The sequence below is a fragment of the Dysidea avara genome, chromosome 14 (assembly GCF_963678975.1).
Source record: "Dysidea avara chromosome 14, odDysAvar1.4, whole genome shotgun sequence".
Classification (NCBI taxonomy): domain Eukaryota; kingdom Metazoa; phylum Porifera; class Demospongiae; order Dictyoceratida; family Dysideidae; genus Dysidea; species Dysidea avara.
In genome coordinates this window covers 10,406,266-10,428,517 of record NC_089285.1, presented here as the reverse complement: position 1 = coordinate 10,428,517, position 22,252 = coordinate 10,406,266, and the positions used below count along the sequence as shown (strand labels likewise).

The following is a 22,252-nucleotide window of genomic DNA, read 5'->3' as shown; positions in this document are numbered from 1 at the left end:
GCTATAGATTCCAACTGACCTTCAAATCATGTAATTTTTTTCATGATTTAGCTACATATTATATATTTAATGTATCAGTTTATTGTTGATAGTATAGGGAAGGAAAGGGTTGATTAAGTCAATGATTGGTAATTAATGCATTCCATGAACTACAAAAAAGCTACATTGTTATAATTTCTGTGCATACTATACGAAAAAAATGTGACAGAAGAAAAGGTTGATGATGATTCATCAGCCAGCTTATAATTTGTAGAACCTTGAAGTGGGTGTTTAAATCCATGTATTTGTGATTTCCAACATCATGCTTGCATTTTTCAACCATTAAAATTTCCTGTTGTACATAATGATAGCCTACTGCATGTTGGACGTGACCTGGTCACTTGATACTAACATGACTGGATATAATCAGAAACCGTTTGTAAGTGATTTTATCAAAAATAGAATATTGTGTATAGCTGAAGCACATACATTAATGGTGGTAAAAGTTTCAGTTGAGGTAATCTATGGTATAGTTGTTGAAGATAAATTTAGTGGCTCTGCATCATACAGTACGTTAGTACTGTATATTAGGGATCATGCAGTTTTGGGTTTTCTTGCCCAAAAATATCACCCTAAAACCAGCCTCAAATGTTCTTCATAACAGTTTGGCAATATTGGTTAGGCATAGCCAAGCCCAAAATTGCCTTCAGAGTGACCTCAAACCCTTCCAACAAGTTTCTATGGAAATTTTAAAATTTTCTATTTTATTCTGACGAACTAACTAACGAACTAACCCCAAAAGCATAACTCGAAGGCTACGGGCTTGATTGTTTCACTGCTTGACATTGATTCGTCCCAAGATGTGCCTTTTCACCAACTGCAGTATGTACAATGTACGTATCATGGACTTACCTTTGTCCTCCTTTGTGTTCGCTGACAACGCAAGGTGTCAATTTGTGATAACGCAGTATGGCTTCCCTCTGGCTGTGTCATGCTCTTCGTCTGCATTTTCTGTAGCAACTCAATTCATTGCAGAGAAATTTCTTGTACAGTTCTTTGTTTGTAACGCTGTGTAACGAGCGGAGTATTGCTACAAACGAAACCGCATAATGGCCACCTCACTTTTCAGTGCATAATTGGTTATTGAGGCATGCGTTCAGATGCAAAATTATTTTATGGAATGGCTGGTGCCATTCTTTCTTTAATGTGGTACATGTGGATTCAGTAGTCATAATTTTGTTATTAAAAATGTAAACAAACAAGTAGAAAGAAAAATTAAGAATTTTAAGCTGGATTAGGGATCAGAGAACAAAAAAGCAGGGAAACAAGGGAACAGCTGAAAGTTGTGAAACAAGGGAGGTTGCCTATACCTGCAGATATACTAGTGGACATGTAATCCCTAATTCAGTCATGGTTATATATAGACTGAAGAGTAGGGATTAGATGTCCACTATAGTATATCTGCAGGTATAGGCAACCTCCCTTGTTTCACAACTTTCAGCTGTTCCCTTGTTTCCCTACTTTTTGTTCCTTGTCCAGCTTAAAATTCCTAATTTTCCCTTTTACCTGTTGAAATTTCTCTAGTAACAATTATGTCTTTCATTAGATAAGGTCACCACAGACTGAGGAGAACAATAAGATTAGGATATCCACCAAGTTACAATTAAAATTTTAAGTAACCAAAAAATAAAGTATTTCATTGCAGAAATTGGGAAAAGGCATCCTAGAAAAGGCTTATATAGTAAGACAAAAACAATACTGTCCTTCATGCAGTAAGAATGTAATAATACAGTCACATTTATACAATTTGTTTTATCACACATCAGAATTTATACTAGTTGACTTTGTAATCATTTTCAGTCTATACACATCATGTGGGACTATCCTCCTGTAGGACACCAGTAGAATGGCTAGAGCTACACTGATTATTCCAATACACATTATAAATGTAGTCCTTGGTCCTTCACTGTAGTACATATTGGCCAGTAGTAATGGTCCTGCTGTACGACCTGCACTACCAGCTGCTGATATGAAACCCATCATCAAACCCTACAAGTGACACCAGTAAAAATGTGTTAGCAACCAGTAAAATGTGATGTGTAGCGTGGACACTACATCACACACACTAGGACTGAAACGGACAGTATTTTTACAATTTGGAGTGGTATATATTTGTACAAACGCCAAAAGTTTCTGGTATTATCCTATGCATGGCTACACATACACATAACAGACACTATTCATACACAACACACATTACCTGTGGTCGGGGTCCCAATATCTTAGAGAACATGGTATAACAGATCAAACTGCTGGCACAGTAGCCTGGTGTGAGGATGTACAGACCAACAACATATTGGAACAAGTAAATCTTTGGCTGGTCCAAACACCATGACTGTTTGCGGTAATTACAACCCAGTTTACTAGTACTGTTATCTACTGGATCACCAGTGTAGTTGCTTAGTACATCTAAAATAAAAGAGATAAGTAATGGGCACATTGTCTTGACACAGTGGTCAATAGCAGTCATAGAACACAGCGTAATTCACTTTATTTTTGTGCAAAAAAAATTTTTTGTAGGACTTACATGAATAACTGCTCTATTACAGTATTTCAGTCCCTTGCAAACAAAAATTATTTTACAACAAAAAAAAGTGAATTACGGTATGTACATGTGTATATGGCTTGTCTGGCTGTATAAGTTTTGAGGTGGGAGAAAATCCATAGCTTGGTCTGGCCAACCGATTAACGTAGAGTCGTGTACAGTGAGTATACTGCAGTACTTGTACATGTAAAGGTATACAATTACGTTTTGTATTTGGTGTGTAAACAGTTTTTCACTACCAATATACTATGATTACTTTCATTTCATAAAAGTGATGTGTATATATAAACCAGGCATACATTGACCATCAAGATAATCTTTTCAAAAGATCACCAATATAGCTACAATGTCCATTTTACTCCAAATTGTTTCATGGAAAAAGTTTTTATATGCCAGACCATGTAGTGAACACTAGGATCGGTACACATGGCTGTATCCTGACCAGCAGTAGTTTGTATTATCTTAAAACTGACTTTTATTGCTCACGAGAAGGCTGGGCTTCTAGTTTCTCCTTAAAATTCGAAGAACTATTTTTAAGTCCTCAGAGGCCCACCATTAACTGTTGCACATTTTTTTAGTTTTATTGTTTGCCTGTCTGCTATTCTCTCCTGCAAGAGCACACCAACCAGTCATTTATAAAATGCAGAATAGCAATAGCACCATACTGAGTCGTCCTTACACTATTAAATTTATCATTAGTTATAAGGAACACTACAAACTGATAGAGCTCACTCTTGAACAACATACCTATTATTTCAACACTTGGTTTATCAGGTCCTACAGGTAGCCATATACCAGTTCCTATGATCATCAAGATCAGTCCACTGATAAAAATTGTTCTCTCTGGGATCCTGTCAAGAATGAATGACCATACAACAAGCAACACAAATAATAGTGAACTACTAGAATGAAGAGATAGTAGTAATACTGAGATATTCTAATAGAGCAGTCACACTAGTACCGTTGACATGTGTACCTCATTAATTCTGGCTGCTCTTAAGGATCTAGTTCAGTTACACATAATACATGCTTGTTTCTATATGAGGCAACTATGTAACTATGCTCAGCCAAACAAGCCAGTCTAAGGCGACCAATTGCAAAAGGAACGAGATTTATCTCAGCTGTAGTTACTTGAGAGGACTAATCTATACTGTTAAAGACAGATGACTTGTAGAGGAGGATGTGTCAATGTTATTGTACATGTCTTTATGGCAAACTATTTCCTGTAGTTTATCTTTGTTATAAGCTGCTTTCCTGCCATCTGATTCAGAACCTCAGCTATCCAAGATTCCGACCACAAAATTCATTCTATGTAACTTGCTTTAATTGTTGGATGTTTAATATATAAGAGAAACATACAAGTGTGTTCAAGTCACTCATTGATGGCTTGGGGGCAAGTGGTATTATCATTAGCTGTTCACTCAATGCAGCCTAGAGGGGATCTAAGAGAGAATGTATTTACTGTACTGCAATATTTTCAAACAAAAGTTTGCTGCATTTTTGGTTCTGTAAAATACCAGATCAGTGGTGTCTGGGGATTGAGGCTCTACTGTAGTTATGCAGTACTATCAGATACTATATGTTTAATAGCATTATGCTTTGGAGGCATCACCTTGTATTTCCTTCTTTAAACATTTGGAGGAGGTACAATATTGCAAGTCTCCACAGAGTTAGAGACTGTTGTCCAATGCATGCCAGGGTGAAATGAATCTAAGCCGTGCTGTCCCTTTGATATATGGACAATCATAAGAAATCTGGTGTTGTAGCAAGTGACTATTGTACTTGTATGGCTGTTCTTGGTGAGAAATGTTCAAGCTACGCTGAGTATCATATATGCTCAAGGGAAAAGTTAGAGCCAAAATGTGTATGACAAGTGCCACACTTGACAGATTTTACTAGTGCTGAAAATCCATTGCATGTTTTGTCATGGTCAGTGTGAAAATATGTTACACAACATCCACAAAAACACCAGTTTCTATCCCTACACCAATCCTGTAGTACCCCCTTCTTGTGTTTAAAATTACAAGGGACATGGGGAAAAGTTTTCTCTAGACATTGGCTGAACTTCTATCCTGCTGGTATTTCATTACGTACAGCCATACTCTGGCCTGGATACACTGTCTGTCTCACTGTTACAGTGTGCATTTGTGGCTGCAGGTCAACTGTTATCTCTTCAGAGACGGGTCATTTTAATTGATAGGCACAGGGACTATTGAGTCCAGCCACAGCTCTCCAGCACATGCCAACTGGTGCTGGGGGTGGTGGCAAGGGCAATCCATCTAGAGCGTTGATGTTATGGGGAATATCAGCAGGGCCGTAGTAAGCACTCTGGCTGGTCCAGTTTTGGCCAAATCACATGTACTATTACTTACAGGTCATATGACACAATGACGTTAATGTAAAACCTGTAGTCAAGTAGTGTTACATAGCCATACAATGTGATGTATTTGATCTCAGCTCGTCTAAGTTTCGCCAAGCTGTGTATAAACTGTTTTGTTGTAATTAATTTATATGTGTATGTGTTTTCTTGGTTTTCGTAGCTGTGTTTTTCTCTGTATTTGTCCCCTCCGTTTTTAGTTTTGTATCTTCTAGGGAAACACCCTTGTACAGGCTCTGCCTTTTGGTGTCACCCTGTCTCTTTTGACAAATCAGATAAATAATAATAATAATAATATACTGTACATGCTGTAATATGCACATGTATCCCAGTAGATTTGTATTATTACAAATTCAGATTTAAATTCACTCTAATACAACATACAATTACAATAGTCTTCAGACAATAGGTAAGTATTGTGGTGGTGATTGGAGGTACATGGTGGTACATATGGTGGTGGTACATATGGTGGTGGTACATATGGTGGTGGTACATATTCTAATCAACAGCCTTTCCTTCTATTGGGGTACTGTAGTGGTCATGTACATGTGTGTCCATGTTCACTTCACTACAGTGCGACAGTCACTCACCATTTCAGGATGTACCTGGTCCCCATGAAGGCGGCAATTGATATAATGGAGTTAACAGCAGACAAAAAGTTCACAACAAATGTGGCCTTATCCCCATCCCAAGCATACTCATCCTCTGCCATCGGAGTCAGCAACCTGTAGCACATATGGAGACTGTTAGTAATATGTATAAACAGGGCATATATTGTATTCTCAGGGAGATTACTATTTACTACAGTAGCTCAGTAGAATTAAATGCAATGCGACTAGCTGTGTGTACAGTAGTTCTGTCTTAGGCAAAAATACAGTAAAACATGAAACACAGCATGAATACCCGCTTAAGCCACCTGATATATAGCATGTTAGATTACCAAAAATGTCCCTACACTGTACATTGAAATTGGTAAGGTAATATTGAGAAAGCTGTGCGGTATATTGTTTGGTGTCCTTGTCATGTTTTGTATGTTGTATTAGGGTAAGCAAGTAAGCATAGTATGTACCACGATAGTTTAAAAGGTTTATAATATCGTATTTGAAACAATATAGTCTATTGAGCAGATCTGTGTTTAATTGTTGTAATGTTGAAACCTTATTACATCACATACTACAAAGTACACGTCCAGCACATACGTGTCCAGCACAGCAAACACAATCAGGATGAGGAAGAATATCAAAATGGAGGACCAGGCAGCAATGTGGTCATATCTGTACATCACAGTCGATGTGTTATCTGTGTCATCCTTACTACCTGTAATGGAGCAAACATCACCTAGCAGTTAGCAACTACTAAGATTAAATGGTACAGTAGGATTCACATGCATGCTGATTATCCAGTAAGCCATGGGTTGCTAAATTTTGCTGCTATCTAGGCAGTGGTATAAATATCGCAAATGTAAATATCATCGTATTCCTCCAATGCAATGCAGTCAAACATCAAATACACTAACCACAAATGTACTGGTTTCTAAACTGCACAAACTTATGGTTGGACTGCTAAGTTGGTACAAACAGTCATTACTTGGAATAAGTTATATGCAAGTTTATTCGTTTGCCCAAACAGTAGTGACTGCCAAAATTCTGCCATAACATACCATCACAGAAATATCTTACACAATGTAAAGGAAGAGTATTAGTGCATCTAGCATTTTAAAAGCAAGAGAACGTTTACCAAAGGATGAATATTGAGTTTTAAAATTTTTTTTCTGCTTTGGTCAGCCTGTCTTCCTGATCACATGTAGCAAGGCTAGAGGCCAAATGAAGCAGTGCATGGCCATACAACAATAATGAATTTACTGGTGTAGTGGTGGTATACACGTCTTCTGGTTCTGGAATGTCTGCCTTCTGATTTGCCTTTATCTTCTATCTTCCTCTTCATGCAAGCAAGAGTTCATAATATATAGAGGGAGGGTCTCCCTTTATTATGAACTCTTGATGCAAGTAAATTACCAGATGCAAGGTGTTAATTTTTGGTATCGACACTTTTCCTAGAGAAGTGTACTTAGATGCTACAAACTACTGTACTGCTTCTGCTACTATAAGAGGAAGTAGACATCTGTAGCTGCACTTATAGCATGGTCTCATGGTGACACACACCCTTAAATGATTAGAACATTCCATCATGTCTTTAAAAGTCAGAGCAGGCAATCACATCCTTTAATGCAATCAGCTGTAGTTTTGCTGTAGAAAACAGAGATGGCAACCACACTCCTTAATCTATTAATTTTTGTAGCTCACTTGAGATAAGTAGTGAGGTAGAGATACTCTAACCAAAGTAGTCACAGCCACATGTGTATATTATAGTTACAGTTAGCGAACTTAGCAGTTTAGTTTATGAAGTAGGGTTTTAGTGATACAAAGTATGAAACAAGATTATATGAATAACACTAGCCATTACAACATAGCTATGTGGGAAATCCCTATCTGTAGCATTGAACAAAAGATGGTGACATCACTTTTATAAAATACACTAGTATGCATTATAACAGCTCTGATATTAGCCAGCTCATGTTACCATAATATTGGCTTTTACCTTCATGCTCTAGAAGTTGTTTGGCTTCTACTCTGTGTTCCATGTAGACACACTTGTCCACCAAAAGGTGCCACAATCGTTTGAAGTGTAGCCTCCTCTTGATCCCTTGTAAGTTGTATTCCTTAAACAGGAAGATGACCATTAAGATGTTGATGATGCTCAAGATGGCACCAAGAAATCCTGGACCAGTGTAGAGGTTGAAATAGAGCTTAATACTGCTCCACTCTATCCCATCTTCCCCCAGTGGCTGGAACAGTAAACCTAGAGCTGGATATTAAGTGAACAAGTGACAATAAATAAATTGATTATTAATTTAACTAGTTTAACTTATAATCCAGCATGCTGTTAATTCTGTCTAGGTACCGGTGCATTAGCAACTGAAAATTCTAGTTAACCATGGGGATTTTAATAATGTAAACTGGTGGCTTCTCCCTTAAGTCAGTTATTAAGGTTGGTACAGGGCTAAGTGTAAGGAGTACTGGCAACAGCCATTTATGCCCTACATGTAAAAGCAAACACATTGGCCATGAGTCAGGATTGAATATCTCATCATTCACCTTTTAGTGTGTGCATGACCAGACAGACATGCTGTCTGCTGAGCTGGCAAGAGTTTTAAGGAGAATTCAGCACAGGCAGCTGTGATGGTGTGGGCAGGCTTTTTTTGTTTACACATCAGCTAATTGAACATGCAGCTGGGTACACCTGTATTATAACATATTGTGGTCACGTGTCATCCTGTATTAGTAAGGGGTCAACAGGGTGGTGCTCTGATAGATGCCTGCATTATGTGATAACACCACATGTGCGCGCATGCACGCACGCACACACACACACAATGCATACATACCTGGACCTAAAATGAAGCCAAGTGCTTGCATACTGGCCAACAAGGACATTGCAGTGTTCCTCTCAGTGTCCATGGTAGCGGCTGCCATGTAGGAGCGTGCCAGGGCAATATTTCCTGAAAAATGATTTCAATAGTTGAATACCTTTACCCAAAGGCATTGACATGCCAATTTATATAACACATACTACATTGCTTGTTCAGCAAAAGTATATTATAATTGTGGTTTTCTCACCAGCTCCAAGGCCCATAATAAATCTGCTTGCAATCAGAATCCATTTACCAAAGTCCTCAAAAGCCAGAGCGTAAGCATACATCGTGCTCCCAACAGTTGACACTACTAACGTTATGATCAGGGGCTCCTTGATTGGCCGATAATTTGACCACATCCCGATCAGTGGTGATGTCAACAACTGACCAAAACTAAACGATGCTACAATGAAACCGAGGAAGGATTCTGTAGCTCCATCATCAATCTGTACACAGGAAGTAGAAGTGAATTATTGTTCAGGCAACGATTAACTGACACAGTACTCATTCTGTGTATATATATAAAGCTAGGTGGATAAAGGGGAGGAGGGCCTATTTGAAACTACACACAGTGTACATATTGCTTAGACACAGTTATATTATCAGATATGTACACATTTGTGGTGAAAGTTAATAGAGGATTCTTTTTAGAAAAGTTTCTAGATAGTGATATAATTCTTTAGATGAAAATTCCAACTAAAACAATATTTGCCATATTTGGATTAAGGGACTTCCATGTTCTATAATTAGTTAACACAATTAGCAGCTGCCCAGTATGTCTGTAACACAAATTCAGCTGCTGTGGTTTATGTATCTATGCAGCCTCAACAAACCACAAACAATTATCACCATGGGCTGACCTCTTGATAATAGGGCCATACTGATCCAAATATGATGGAAAAACCTGCAGCAACAGATACTACATGTAAATCAGTACAATATATGCATTACTAGTAACACTTATGTGTATGGTCTATTTAGCTAACTAAAAAGCTACCTCACCCCTACTTTACTGACAAAGGGGCACATGCACATCATTTGCCTTCATGTACAGAGAAATGTTAATGATCCCTTACCTATTGAGCTGACTAACATGCTGAACATGATGATAGCTAAGGATAGGTACCGGCGATACCTCTCTTGTTTCGCTACCTTATCCTCTGCAACTTGTAAACTATAGGAACAACAAGGAACAATTAAAATGCCAGTCAGTTATTGTACAGGGACACACAAAATAAACCTTAATGTAAATATATATTATATAGCTAGCTAGCAGCATTAGATCAGATGAACATCAGTGGGTTTGTGTGATGTAGGTCTACCCATTGAAGCTATAGCTTGTGTGCTAGATAAGCTTTGCATGTGTAAGAATTCATACTATACCACATGCATCACAGCAGTACTGAAAATCAATCATGTAACTTAATCACTGAGATGATGAACACACAAGTACAAAATACCTCGGATACACATTTAATAGAATTATGTATCATAGCAACCCTATGTCAACCAAGTGACATAACAAGTAATTGCAGCTGGCTGCTGTTGAAAACATTAATCTTTATTTCAGTGCAAAAGAGCCACAATCACGTACACCATACAACACGAAAAAAAGTTGAGTAGCTAGCTACGTACTGCAACGAGCTCACGAGCTTCCCGCTACTGATCAGCGGTGAGCCCTCGGGTGAGCTAAAACGGCTGCAGATCTCGCCGTGGTATCTTTACCTGTCAGCCTCCAAGCTATAAGCTTCGTCTGCATTAATAGGTAAGTAGCCACTGGCGCGAGATGTCATAATTGCTGCAAGATTTACTGGAATTGCCGACTAGCACCTCGACAGCTGCGCCCACCCACGTGATCACAGTTGATCGACGAGCATTAAATAAAAAGGTGATGATACTGGTAGTGAGACTGTCTGCCGAGTACTGGGTTCTGAAGGACATTAGTTCATGATCAAGAACTAGTATTGTATTACTGTAAACTTGTATTGTTTATTATATGCTTCCGAAACTAGTTTTCAAGCAGAATTAATTATTTGCGTAGGCGAATTGCATGAGATTAATGATAGCTGAAGGGCGTGCGTGATTTGTAGAGGTGTCATACCCGCGCTGCCTGCAGACTTGTTGAAGACTGATGCCTGAGCAGCTGTTTTTTTCTGTCGTGTGAAAAAAGTAAGAGTTGTTGATGTTTTTTTAAATCATCAGCTGCGTGATCTGTTCCGAGTGTCTGTCACTTGGCACTGATAGGCGAGGTCACGCTTGACCGGACCAGACTCTCTAGATGCAGTTTCCATGACAGCTGTTAGCCGTTATCCGGCACACGTAGTTCATGTGCAAATTGGCTGCTAATCTCGTGTCAAACTAGCTTGTAGGGCGGTGGGCATGACTTACAGCTTCTGCTGAGAATTCACCAAAACAAACACATGAACACACTCTAAGGCAAATTACGAAGATGATTATATGAAATCAAAAGTCTAGTTTTAATTTTGTTAGCTAGCTGTATATGATGTGTGTTGCTCTGGCAAGGCTGAAAAATGCAGCCAGTGCTTGAATATTCACTAATAAGTAATAGCAACTTGCTAGCTAGCCACCAACAACCCTTAATTTCCTCTGTGCCAGCTACTGAGCTGACTAGGGGTCCACCATACATACAGCAATCATATTTAAACTTGTCGCAGGAAATTGGTGCATAACTCCGGCATTGCTAGTAAATATATTTGAAGGTACAGAAAATATAAGTATGGAGTTGTTTGTGGATACAACAATGATTAGAGTTGCTGTTTAGTACACAACAATTGTTTCAACACTACTGGAATATTTTCCACATTGGGCCGGAACGTGCACCAATTTCCCACTATGATCAGCACTTTCCCACAATAGTTTTTCTGTGATAAAAAATAAAAGTTAATAAGGTGTAGCAAAATCAGGTAATAACTTTACAAACACATGCATTCAATTATGATAATGCTAGTAGTTGGCTAGCTATAATTGTGTTCATATACAATCTCAAAATCAAATAATATTATGCAGTCTTGTTCTTCAAATCTGTCGGTTATTTCTTAGGCTCAAGAATATCTCCTAGGTGCATAGCTAAGGCCACCATTACACCAGTTGGATTCCAGGATGCACCAGTTGGGTACAGAGATGCACCAGTGATGTACACATTCTCCACTCCTCTGGGACGATAGTCTAAACCAACTGGTGCCTTTTTATCATCATCTCCTCCCATCCACATTGTGGATGCTTCATGGACAGTGGCTGGTACACGTATCATTTCTGCAGTTGGCCTGGTCTTCTTCCAGCTGCCAGAACTCCCTTCAGGGTGCCAGTACTCTACATGGTTTGCTCCAGATGCTATCTCCTGTTCAATTACTTGGAATGTAGCGTCGTCCATAGCGTCCCATAATTCCTCATCAGTTTTGTTTGTAACACTCTGTAAGGTGGCATTGGTAGTGATATCATCACCATCATTCAGTCGGTACCAGTTCTCTTTGTTGTGGTGATCCAGCTGTCCAAGTGTGGCACATGCAATGATTGCGTGTTTGGTGGAAGCTGACAGCTGGTCTGCAGTAGGAAAGGCGGCTATGTCAGGATAAAACTGGAAAGCATCTTTAGCATTTTTGACGGGATCTGTGTCACTCATGGCTGCCATCTGGAGATGGAACTGGTGGTTAGATTTCTTGCTCACTCCTGCCACATACATTGCAGCCATTTCTAAGTCACCAAGCTCTGATTTGTGATCAAGGATGCTACGTGGTAGTCGGGCAGTAACACCAGTGATGAAGTGACATGTGTAACGTTCTCCAATGTTGACAAGTTGTGGAAACTGGCTCTCTGGGAATGAGTTAAGCATCAGTGTTGTAGGAGGTAGTGTGCCCATTGCTAGGACCAGTTTAGCATTACTAAGCTTGAAGTTACCCTGACTGGTTTCCAGAGCAGTAGCCTTTTTCCCATCATGTAGAATTTTCTTTACAGTACAGTTGATGCGTACCTTTAACGGGGCCTTATCTGCAGAGCTACATTTTGTCAGGATTATATCCAGGAGTTTTTCTGGGACTGCATGCTTCTCAAAGTCTTGGTACCTATTAATCAATACGTTTCCTTAATACACTTGTCAAAGTACATAACTATCCTTACCTATGGCTTTTGCTTTTGACAGCCAGTGGTCCTGGAATCATTCTGGTAATGGTGTCAACATTATCTGATACTTTGCCAAGTGCCAGCTGAAGTGTTTCTTGTAATTTCCCATACACAGGTTTGGCAGGGTGGCTTGTCATAAAGATTTTATCTGCAGAAACAACGTCCAGTAGCTCTCTGACTTCACCAAAGTATTTATGGACAGTATCGATAACTTTTGGAGGCCAGTATTCCATCTCTTCATCAGTAGGTTCAGGAGTCCATCCACTCCAAAACAGCGACCGACCACCCAGAAAATTGTTCATTCCATGTTGCCATTTAATGTACTTTCCTTGGTGAGTCTTCTTTGTGATGCTCCAGGGAAAAGTCTCTGATGCTCCTCTCCATGTGTGTATATAAGCTGGAGGTAGATTTTGAAAATGGGTGGGGTGGAAATACTGCCCTTGTTCAAGCACAAGGATTTTTGCCTTAGGATTGTTCTCTGCCACCTTAGTAATGAAGCCCAGTGCACAGTAAGAAGATCCAATGACGACATAGTCAAACTCTCCTGATTGGCAGATTCTTTCCCACTCATCATCAGGAACAAAGAACATTTGTGTCATCACCTCTTGTGGTGTAGTATTCTGCTTGCCGGGTAAAGGGTACCCATACTTAGGTGCTGAAGAGTCCATCACATCTGTAAATGTACACCAGAAAGTAAACAAATAATCCTAGCAGAGTTTATAATGGTTCCAATGATACATACAGCAAGAGGATAATTAATTTGTTTCCTGTCATGGCTAAATTTTCATAAGCTTTATATCTTTGTCCTATACACTCATTATTAGTAAGTTCATATTTACCTGTTATATTCTAAGCTGCTGCCTAAATTGTCTACAACTATAGTAAACTATGTAGTTACTAACCTGCAGCTAACTGGAAGAAACAACTGGTTTAATCCAAGCTAAGTGTACACATAAATGCTATAAGTAGTGTATATTTATATGGCTTGCATGCATGTGACTTGTTGAAGTGCATGCAATGCTGCATGCACTCTTATGGACATGTGTATTGTGTTATGTAATTTATCTACTGGAAATACAATACAGGAAGTTCAGGTATATAAATGATTCGTATACTATACCTTGCTACTGCTGCTCCTTACTTAGTAAGTTTAGTTTAACTATAAGTGTGACAGCTGTGCAATGTGCAATTGATATTATATGTTGTAGAGAAGGTTTGGCATGTAATGGAACCTGACTTTATTACGGTATATATAATGATTGATGATGCTGCAGTTAATTGTTAATGGAGCTGATTCCCTGTGATAATTGTCACAGCAAAGGGAATTACGTTACAGTCAAATATTTATAGGGTTTGTATGTTTTAGTGGAGAGTGAAACTTTGCTAAAAGATTGTTGCAATTTTGAAAGTTTAGAACCTGCCTCCAAGAAGTGATATAGACTAGACTATTCAATAATCTTGAGATTCCAATCATACAAGAAAAGTTTAGTCGTACGATTCTAAATAGGTCTCACATGTTGATGTCCGCGTATTACTATTCTGTACTAATCAAAAGGAACACTTTGCATGATGAAATTTTAACCACAAGATTTGCCACAAAAATATCTTCCTGCCATTCCCTTAGTTGTTAATCTGCTCTACCTGTTGTGTAAACGGCTAGTGCATGCTAGTTTGGTTAACGTAATGTAATAACATACCCTATATGGAAGTACAGGTTACTAAACCGACTGCACAACAAACTTAATAATAACTCTGAGTTGCGATCCATATACGTCCTCCACAAATTACCAAATAAAGCAAATAATAGTAAACTGCTTACTATCATTACCATGATGCTCACTCAAATATTTTATATACTTTGCATGCATGGGAGGATCAAATTAAGTGCCCCCGAGTAGTGTATTTTCCATGCAGTATATTCTATACTGGAACATTTTGTTTTGAAAATATGATGAACAAGGAACTGAAATTTACAGATTTTAGTACCAGTAGAAGGAAGATGTAATGAAAATCAATTTTGTGTTCATTGCAAGAAGTTATTTAAATTCAATAATGAAATTACATTTTAGTAATTGTGAACTAACCATTGAAAATATTGTAAAAGTATAATGAAATATCCATTTTTCATGAATAGCAAAAAACCAATGACTTTTTCACTGGATTTCAATAATGTTTTCAGCAAAAAGGATATTTAGCTCAAAGATTTTTGCTTAGGCTCCTAGGCTATGGGTAAACACCTCGAACAGGCTCTGCCTTCTGTGTACACCCTCCAGTGCCTAACTGGTAAAGTAGATAATAACTCTAATTTTTCACAATATTATTAGTTCATACTACATCATCACACTTCCTTCTGCAAGTAATAAAAAATTATATATTTTTCATTACACAAGTTTTTTCATGTTCCAGCATACTGTATAGCCAATTATTCACAAAACTATACTGTATGTGTCATAAAGGTTATGTAGACATTTGGAATATGCATTACACTTGAGCATATAGCTATGTGACCAGATTTGCGAAAAGGGGTCTTCCACACAAATCCAATTTACCATCTTTGACAATCCATAACTTCAGATCACAATGACTTGGAATTTGGTCAGCAGTGAATATCAACATAGCTTTAATGGATGGAGTAAACTTCAGCTTTATGTGTTACTTGAACACTAAGTTATGGTCTTCCAATTTCATAGAATTGGATGTGTGTGGAAGACCCCTTTTCGCACATCCGGTCACATATGTAGAAGATACAGACTGTACAGTTATGTAATGAATGTTATGAAAACAACCCCACTCAGACAGCAACTAGTCACATACGTGGCATTGTAAATTGCTAAAACTATAGCCAAACTAATTCTACCTATGACTAGAAATACATTTACTGATAGCCTTATATCACTGAAAATTGAAGTGGTTTGGATATATAGTTGAGATAAATGTTCCAAGCAAGACTATCAGAAAGCACAATATAATTACACTTAAGCACCATCTATGCTAGTGTGTATGATAAAAATACAGCACTCAGGGAGTGTCTTGAGGCTACTTACAGCATGAGTGTTAGCCTTGTGCCAAGATTTTGCCTTTAAATCCATCTTATGTGTGCCAAATTTCAAGGTAATTAAGCAATGAATTTGTAATCTATAGCAGGTTTTGTAAGTGTGTGTAAAGACGAAGAAAAATGAGCAGAAGAAGAATAAAGAAATTAAAAGGCTCATATCTTGGGAATGCTTGAAGCAATTTTGCTCAAATTTGGTATGTGGTCTACGAAGGTGGAGGGCATTTCCAAAGCAAAAACTGTCCGATTTTCATGGAGATATGTATGCATGAAAATTGCAGTATTGTTCTTCCTGTGATCCTGTCCATAGCATATAAATATATACTGGTGTAACGTGCCCTCTTCTTGGGCCATACAACACACTACAGTCTTGATAATTATATGATGAAACTCAAAACTATAGTTATCAAGATTTCAGAGCTTGCATGGAGGTTGACAGCCATGTATATCTGTGTGCTGATGTACTATACTGTAACACCTGTGTAAATTATATAATATTATTGTACATTTAATTTCCCAACAATAAGTAGCTAGTTATATATTTTTCCAACGTAAAAAGTGCCCATATTAGTAGAGTGGCATATGTAGTGCAAAAAGGGAACATTTTGTGCACTTTGTGATACAATTATAAAACCTTCCACACAAATAGTACTCCTGGTGACATTTATTTTTGATATAATGCCTCTGCAGATTTGCCTTTGGCGACCTTTACAGTTGTTTTTGAATTGAAAATTCATCATTTTTGTCTTCGTCTCCCTGAGGTATTATTTTACACTGTTTATTATTATTATTATTGTTTACTGTGCAAAACCTCTTACAAAGAGTATATACAAGCACAGATAATAAATCAGCAAAATTAATTATGTGGTTAATTGATGTTCAGCTAGCCTTGCTTTAAACTTGAACAGGTGATGAGGTCGGTGGGTAAGTTATTCCAAATCTTTATACTTGAAGGGAAGAATGAGTTAAGGTATGAGTTTACTCTTGTGTTTGGCTGTAACAGCCTCATTGAATGACCTCGTAGAGAGTAGTTAGATGGAGCTGGCATGAGTATGGTATCAGCCGGTATATCTATTAATTGGTGCATGATCTTAAACATTGTGATCGCTTTCAACTGGTTTCTGCAGTGAGCCAGAGGTGGCCAATTCAAATTTTGTAACATGTTTGTGACACTTGCATATGAAGAATAATTATTATACACAAACCTCGCACACCGTCTTTGAACTGATTCAATAGCTAAGATATCCTTTTGTGTATAGGGGTCCCAGACCACACAGGCATACTCTAAGATTGGTTTAATAAGTGACTTGTAACAACTCACTTTGACCGAGATTGGGCAGCTATGAAGGTTACGTTGTAAAAATCCTTTGATACTGTTAGCTTTGTTAGTTATCTGTCTAATGTTAAACCATGCTTTTAAATTAAAGGTATTGTTCTATGTAACAATACGACTTTTGTTCTTTTGTTTGCTCCACTGCAAAGTTATGATTACTTTATATAAAACATTGCTGCCCTTAGGGTGTAAATTACCAATGGATAGTAAACTTTATAGAATTTCATGGCTAATATAAATTATTATAACTTTGGAATGAAATCACCTATTGAATTCATATAAAAACTAGGTTGTTTCTTTCAGCAAGACCTTTAATTTGAACGATGCTTTAACAGTGTAAAATAATGCCTCAGGGAAATAAAACAATAATGATGAATTTTCAGTATAAAAATGGCTACAAAAGTCACGAAAGGTAAAATCTACGATGGCACTATATCAATTAATAATATATGTATCAAGACTGGTACAATTTATGTGGAAAGTTTGATAATTGTATCACATATGATGCAACATTTGCACTCTACCACTCTGCTAAATGCCCTCCTTGGTTGGCCCATTTATGACCCAAATAAAATACTGTTGGAGTCACAGTGTAGTGGTTGAGTGGCAGAAGGCCTCACGTGTGTGTGTACATATGTGTATATATATTTAACAGCCAAGCTGTAAAAAAGATGCGGTCCCAAAAAGGCCATGATGAAAAAAGATGTGAAATCCAAGGTGGCAGCCTAGAAATGGCTGTGATGGTAGGTTAATGGTAAAAATTTTAATAACGACAATTCAGGCGAATTTTGTGCCAAGACCAAGTGGCACCAAATTCACCTAAATTGTCATTATTAACTGAATTGTTGTACCTCATTTAAGCTATAAAACAGAAAATTGACCAATGTGCCAAAAAGGTAGGTTTTCCAAGATCAGGTCACATTTGTTTACCAAAACTTACACCGCCAAGTAAAAGGAAGGTTATACAATCTGCAGTACAAATTCACTAAAAGCCTAAATTACACGAAGGATCTAAGATGATGTAATTGACCTATACTGTCAGTAAGCCCTGGCATCACATAAGCCATACATCTATTTACGTATGTCCCTATTCAACAAATACTGAACAATTTTTATTCAATGAACTTACCAAATGTTATGCATCACTGAAGTGCACTAAAAGGCTCATAAATGTATTGGGTTATGAATATTACTATGATGAAACACATCTACACATGCAGCCTATGTATTATAGATACTGGTATTAGAAATGAACTGCCCAAGTTATCATCATATTTACTGTCTGCTTATCACATACTTATACATTTATTGGATTATACTAAAAGTGATGTGTTTCAGTAGATTGTGTGTGGTTCAATTGATTTGGAAGAACTCCTATATATTTGAACTCCTATATTTGTAATAAATATAGTTACTCCTATATTTGTATAGGAGTGTCTGGGAGCAAGTAACACATGCAGAGTTCTTTATAATTCCCGTTAACTTACTATGCTGGTTATACATAGAAAATGCACCAAGGGCATGGCATTGGTAGGCCAGGAAAGGAACACAGTCATTGTGGTAACAAGCTATAATTAAAGTTAGCAGCTGTCAGTTAATAATTCTGTATACTCGCACATATTGTAATTAGTGCATGCTCAGAGAGAAAATGGCGAGTGGAAATGTTCAACAGAGTTTTTAGTGTCATGTTTCTGACTTCCTGCTTTACAGACTTTAGCCTTCTTGCAGATCTATAGTGGCCCCAGGGAGAGTAATAAATTGATTGTTTATCAATGTACATACTGTATAAAAGGTGTTGATTAGATGTGTGAAATTTTTCACAAACATCATTGGGAATGTGCATTTTAAGTTATCCAATGCCAGATGGTCTCAAAAGAACCATCTAATGGAAGGAAATTCTGCATTCTTATTGTGTGCTTGTAGTTTTTCCAATAATTTGATTACATGACTACTAAGCCAATTATACATCCAGTTATGACAAAATAGCAGCCATGAAGAAGGATGACAGTTACTGGCCTTAAAGGTACAAAGTTGTATGGTGTAGTGATATGCATGTATGTGTGTGCTTTTACAATACTTCATGATCACTCTTCAAAACCACATCAAGCTATCTTTTGGCAGTTCAGATAAAAATTATCGATTACCATAATTTACCAAATTTAATTTATGGCAAAGCTGTCTATGTAGTTGCTCTAAAACTCAAGATGATGGTCATGTCTATATAGGTTGTGTGGCATTGACAGCAGTTTTTCACACTGTAATATAAACAATACTATACATAGTTGCATGATTGGCGATACACCAATAAGAGATCTGGTTATCTATGGAATTTACACAATAATGGTCATTACTGATAGCTGGCGTGATGGTTAGCTATATCTACAAGTTTTATCAAGAGTTCATTCATGAACTCTTGGTTTATGTAATATTGCAACATATTTGAGACTAGATTTGCAAAAAGGTACCTTTTGTACACACAAAATGTGACCCATTTTTTGAACTTTGAAGCTTCATAACTTTTGATCATGGCGTACAGTTGCCTGAAGTTTTCCATGAGTGCAGCTACAATATCTGGCTACATTTTGATACTGAGAGAAAGTTAATCAGTATAAGGAGTCAAGTGTTACATCATTTTGTTTGCTTGTATGTATAATACTTTTTCGCAAATCTGGTCACATTTTCATCTCAACTATACTGCAGCCATTTAGGTTAGTATAGAATTAATCAGACAAGACAACTAGTACTGCAATAACCAATAACAGAAATTTGGCCACTAAACTAGTTTTACAATCAATCAGTGCATCACTATATAGCTACTCAAAATGATTTAATTGACTATAAATTTGCTATTCCTCAATCGTTGTTAGATTTGTTTAACTTTACACAAATGGCTTTTCATCTTTAACTGCCCTAATTCATATGGTAGCAGAAAGATTATTGAACTTCTGTTGCAGCTGACATGATTTGGGAGATTCTTGCATTTCACCTATAAAAGCTATTCCAATCATTACACAACTACGTACAATCATCAAGATGACTAGTACTACTGAGAGAAATGTCAGCTTAGTGGTCAGTGTAGTGTTGTCAGTTGGCACCTTGGTGTTGCTCTTTGGGGTGACTTGGTATTTCCAGTCATCAATTTACCTACTACAACAACAAGTAGAGCTGGACAAGAAGTTGCTATTGAAACTACAAGGACAAGTTAAAGTAAAGATTTCATGCGTATTGGATGTAATGCCTGCACGTGCAACTATGTCGCATAACTGTGCGAGTATATATTGTGTATAAAAATGGATTTGCCTTGTTTGGTGCAGTATATATTTTGACACGTGACAATTTCATTATGGATAAGGTTTATTTTTATAGAATTACTATTATACTTAGTTTCACATGTGCATGCATTATAACTATTGTCGTGGTATAGTAACTGTTCACGACTGCATAAGTATACATTATAAAATCTAGCCGCACATGTATAAAACTAACCACTACAAATTTGTGAATATATTAATTCAGATATATAATAAAGGAGACACCCCTCATGATGTTGTGAGAAGAGACTTGGTAGATTGTTATTGTCCACCTGGTCCCCGTGGTCAACAAGGAAGGAGAGGAGTTAGAGGAAGGAGAGGGATTAAAGGAGGCATGGGACTGAAGGGACAGAAAGGGGAGACTGGGCTACCTGGAGAGAAAGGAGATACTGGCCAAACTGGAAACAAGGGTTTAGCAGGACCAAAAGGCCATACAGGACCACCGGGACAAAAAGGAGAGACTGGATCAACAGGGCTTCAAGGACCAAAGGGACAAACTGGAAATACAGGACCGCCAGGACACACTGGAGAAACAGGTCAAACTGGAACCGTTGGACCCCCTGGACAAGTAGGTCAAGTTGGTGAAACTGGACCTATTGGACCACCAGGGCAGAAAGGAGGAACAGGTGATACTGGAATAGTTGGACCACCTGGACAAAAAGGGGATACCGGAATGACAGGACAAACTGGAGCTAAAGGAGAGCCTGGTGATATGGGACTACCAGGAGTGAAAGGAGACAAAGGACAAAAAGGTGTAACATATAATTATTATTTTGTTATACAACGAAACACTGAATTACTGCTGTATTTCAAAAGATTGACGCATTCTCCAACAACGCAATCATGTCATGTGATAAAGTGGTCAGTAGTTGCACACATGACAGCTTAAGGCTGTGGACACAAAGTAATATAATATGCAATATTATTATAGCTACTTTATTTTATGGGTAATATATGTAACTGTAACTAAACAGTTTTAGTTGCAAGTAAATGTAATATGTAACGAGTTACTTTTAAAAAATAATTGCCCCAATTAACACTGGCTATGCATACAATGGTGGATCCAGGATGGGGCATTTGGGGCAAATTCCCCCTCTGTGGAAGAGCCATAGCTACTTCTTTTGATTGAAATGCTACCTTCATACTGCACTAAGTGCCTCTAAAATAATTATCATGTTTAAGTCTTTATACTTACTAGACTTAACAATCATCTGCAAAGGCCATGATGACAAAAATCAACCTACTAAGAAGTGATCCTTGCTGCTTAAAAAATAGAGCAATTAGCAAGAGAATCTGCTCTCCCTACAACTTAGCCTGTTTGTGCCCCTCTCCTGCATGCCAGCTCCTGGATCTGCCAGCATGCAGCCTCTAACATAGCTACATGTAGGAAAGGTGGAAAGCCTTCATTTTTATACAATCATATATAGCTGTATTAAACCACAATATATATACAGTATATCTTTCAATTTTGTACAAATATTTCACCATTACAGGAAGTCAAGGACCACAGGGACCAATAGGACCCCAGGGCCCTCGAATAGGAGGTGGAGGAGGAGCAGGAAATGGAGGTCGTGCCATTCAGCCACCACCACAAGAATTCTAATTGCTACTGCTACAGCTGCTCATGAACAAATAGAATATAATTAAGATGATCGAATTCTGTACATTTAACATTAAAATTGCAACCTCTAAAAAGACAGTTATGAAAGTGTAATCAAAGTTTTAATTGTTATAGCTATCTACAAGTAGAAGGAAAATTAAGGGATTAAAGAACAAAAAAGCAGGGAAACAAGGGAACAGCTAAAAAGTTGTGAAACAAGGGAGGTTGCCTATACCTACAGATATGCTAGTGGGCATCTAATCCCTAATTCAGTTATAGACTGAAGAGTAGAGATTAGATGCATGTCCACTAGTATATCTGCAGGTATATAACTTTTTAGCTGTTCCCTTGTTTCCCTGCTTTTTTGTTCTTTGATCCCTAATCTA

At 37.7% G+C, this 22,252-nt stretch overlaps 3 protein-coding genes across 6 annotated transcripts; 1 reads left to right on the top strand and 2 right to left on the bottom strand.

The window, feature by feature from the left end:
• Positions 1-1,771: 1,771 nt before the first annotated feature.
• LOC136244333 (major facilitator superfamily domain-containing protein 8-like) lies at positions 1,772-10,404 on the bottom strand. Of its 2 annotated transcripts, none has more exons than XM_066035908.1 (11): positions 10,159-10,404; positions 9,510-9,607; positions 9,294-9,337; positions 8,639-8,879; positions 8,407-8,520; positions 7,560-7,826; positions 6,161-6,278; positions 5,552-5,686; positions 3,332-3,435; positions 2,240-2,448; positions 1,772-2,028 (listed from the first exon to the last, which is right to left on the bottom strand). In XM_066035908.1, exons 1-11 carry the CDS (start codon positions 10,224-10,226, stop codon positions 1,795-1,797), a joined length of 1,632 nt encoding a protein of 543 aa, XP_065891980.1. In that variant the 5' UTR covers positions 10,227-10,404; the 3' UTR covers positions 1,772-1,794. The 2 variants fall into 2 exon arrangements, with proteins under 2 accessions (XP_065891980.1, XP_065891982.1); XM_066035910.1 differs by having other exon boundaries at positions 10,069-10,200.
• Positions 10,405-11,328: 924 nt separating this feature from the next.
• Positions 11,329-13,510, bottom strand: LOC136244672 (uncharacterized). Of its 2 annotated transcripts, none has more exons than XM_066036219.1 (3): positions 13,473-13,510; positions 12,568-13,243; positions 11,329-12,512 (listed from the first exon to the last, which is right to left on the bottom strand). In XM_066036219.1, the coding sequence occupies exons 2-3, from the start codon at positions 13,236-13,238 to the stop codon at positions 11,483-11,485; spliced, it is 1,701 nt and encodes a 566-aa protein (XP_065892291.1). In that variant the 5' UTR covers positions 13,239-13,243; positions 13,473-13,510; the 3' UTR covers positions 11,329-11,482. The 2 variants fall into 2 exon arrangements, with proteins under 2 accessions (XP_065892291.1, XP_065892292.1); XM_066036220.1 differs by having other exon boundaries at positions 13,410-13,506.
• Positions 13,511-13,648: 138 nt separating this feature from the next.
• On the top strand, positions 13,649-21,959 carry LOC136244332 (macrophage receptor MARCO-like). Of its 2 annotated transcripts, XM_066035906.1 has the most exons (4): positions 18,313-18,978; positions 19,910-20,162; positions 20,472-21,018; positions 21,760-21,959. In XM_066035906.1, the coding sequence occupies exons 2-4, from the start codon at positions 19,989-19,991 to the stop codon at positions 21,867-21,869; spliced, it is 831 nt and encodes a 276-aa protein (XP_065891978.1). In that variant the 5' UTR covers positions 18,313-18,978; positions 19,910-19,988; the 3' UTR covers positions 21,870-21,959. The 2 variants fall into 2 exon arrangements, with proteins under 2 accessions (XP_065891979.1, XP_065891978.1); XM_066035907.1 differs by lacking the exons at positions 18,313-18,978; positions 19,910-20,162 and adding an exon at positions 13,649-13,714.
• The last annotated feature ends 293 nt before the right edge of the window (positions 21,960-22,252 follow it).

Coding starts and splice junctions, on each gene's coding strand:
- LOC136244333 (XM_066035908.1), bottom strand. CDS start 10,226: ATGACATCTCGCGCCAGTGGCTACTTACCTATTAATGCAGACGAAGCT. Junction 9,608..10,158: donor TATAGCTTGGAGGCTGACAG/GTAAAGATACCA, acceptor TTGTTCCTATAG/TTTACAAGTTGCAGAGGATA. Junction 2,449..3,331: donor ACCAAGTGTTGAAATAATAG/GTATGTTGTTCA, acceptor CTTTTATTTTAG/ATGTACTAAGCAACTACACT.
- LOC136244672 (XM_066036219.1), bottom strand. CDS start 13,238: ATGGACTCTTCAGCACCTAAGTATGGGTACCCTTTACCCGGCAAGCAG. Junction 12,513..12,567: donor GTCAAAAGCAAAAGCCATAG/GTAAGGATAGTT, acceptor ATTGATTAATAG/GTACCAAGACTTTGAGAAGC.
- LOC136244332 (XM_066035906.1), top strand. CDS start 19,989: ATGACTAGTACTACTGAGAGAAATGTCAGCTTAGTGGTCAGTGTAGTG. Junction 20,163..20,471: donor AACTACAAGGACAAGTTAAA/GTAAAGATTTCA, acceptor ATATTAATTCAG/ATATATAATAAAGGAGACAC. Junction 21,019..21,759: donor AGGAGACAAAGGACAAAAAG/GTGTAACATATA, acceptor TCACCATTACAG/GAAGTCAAGGACCACAGGGA.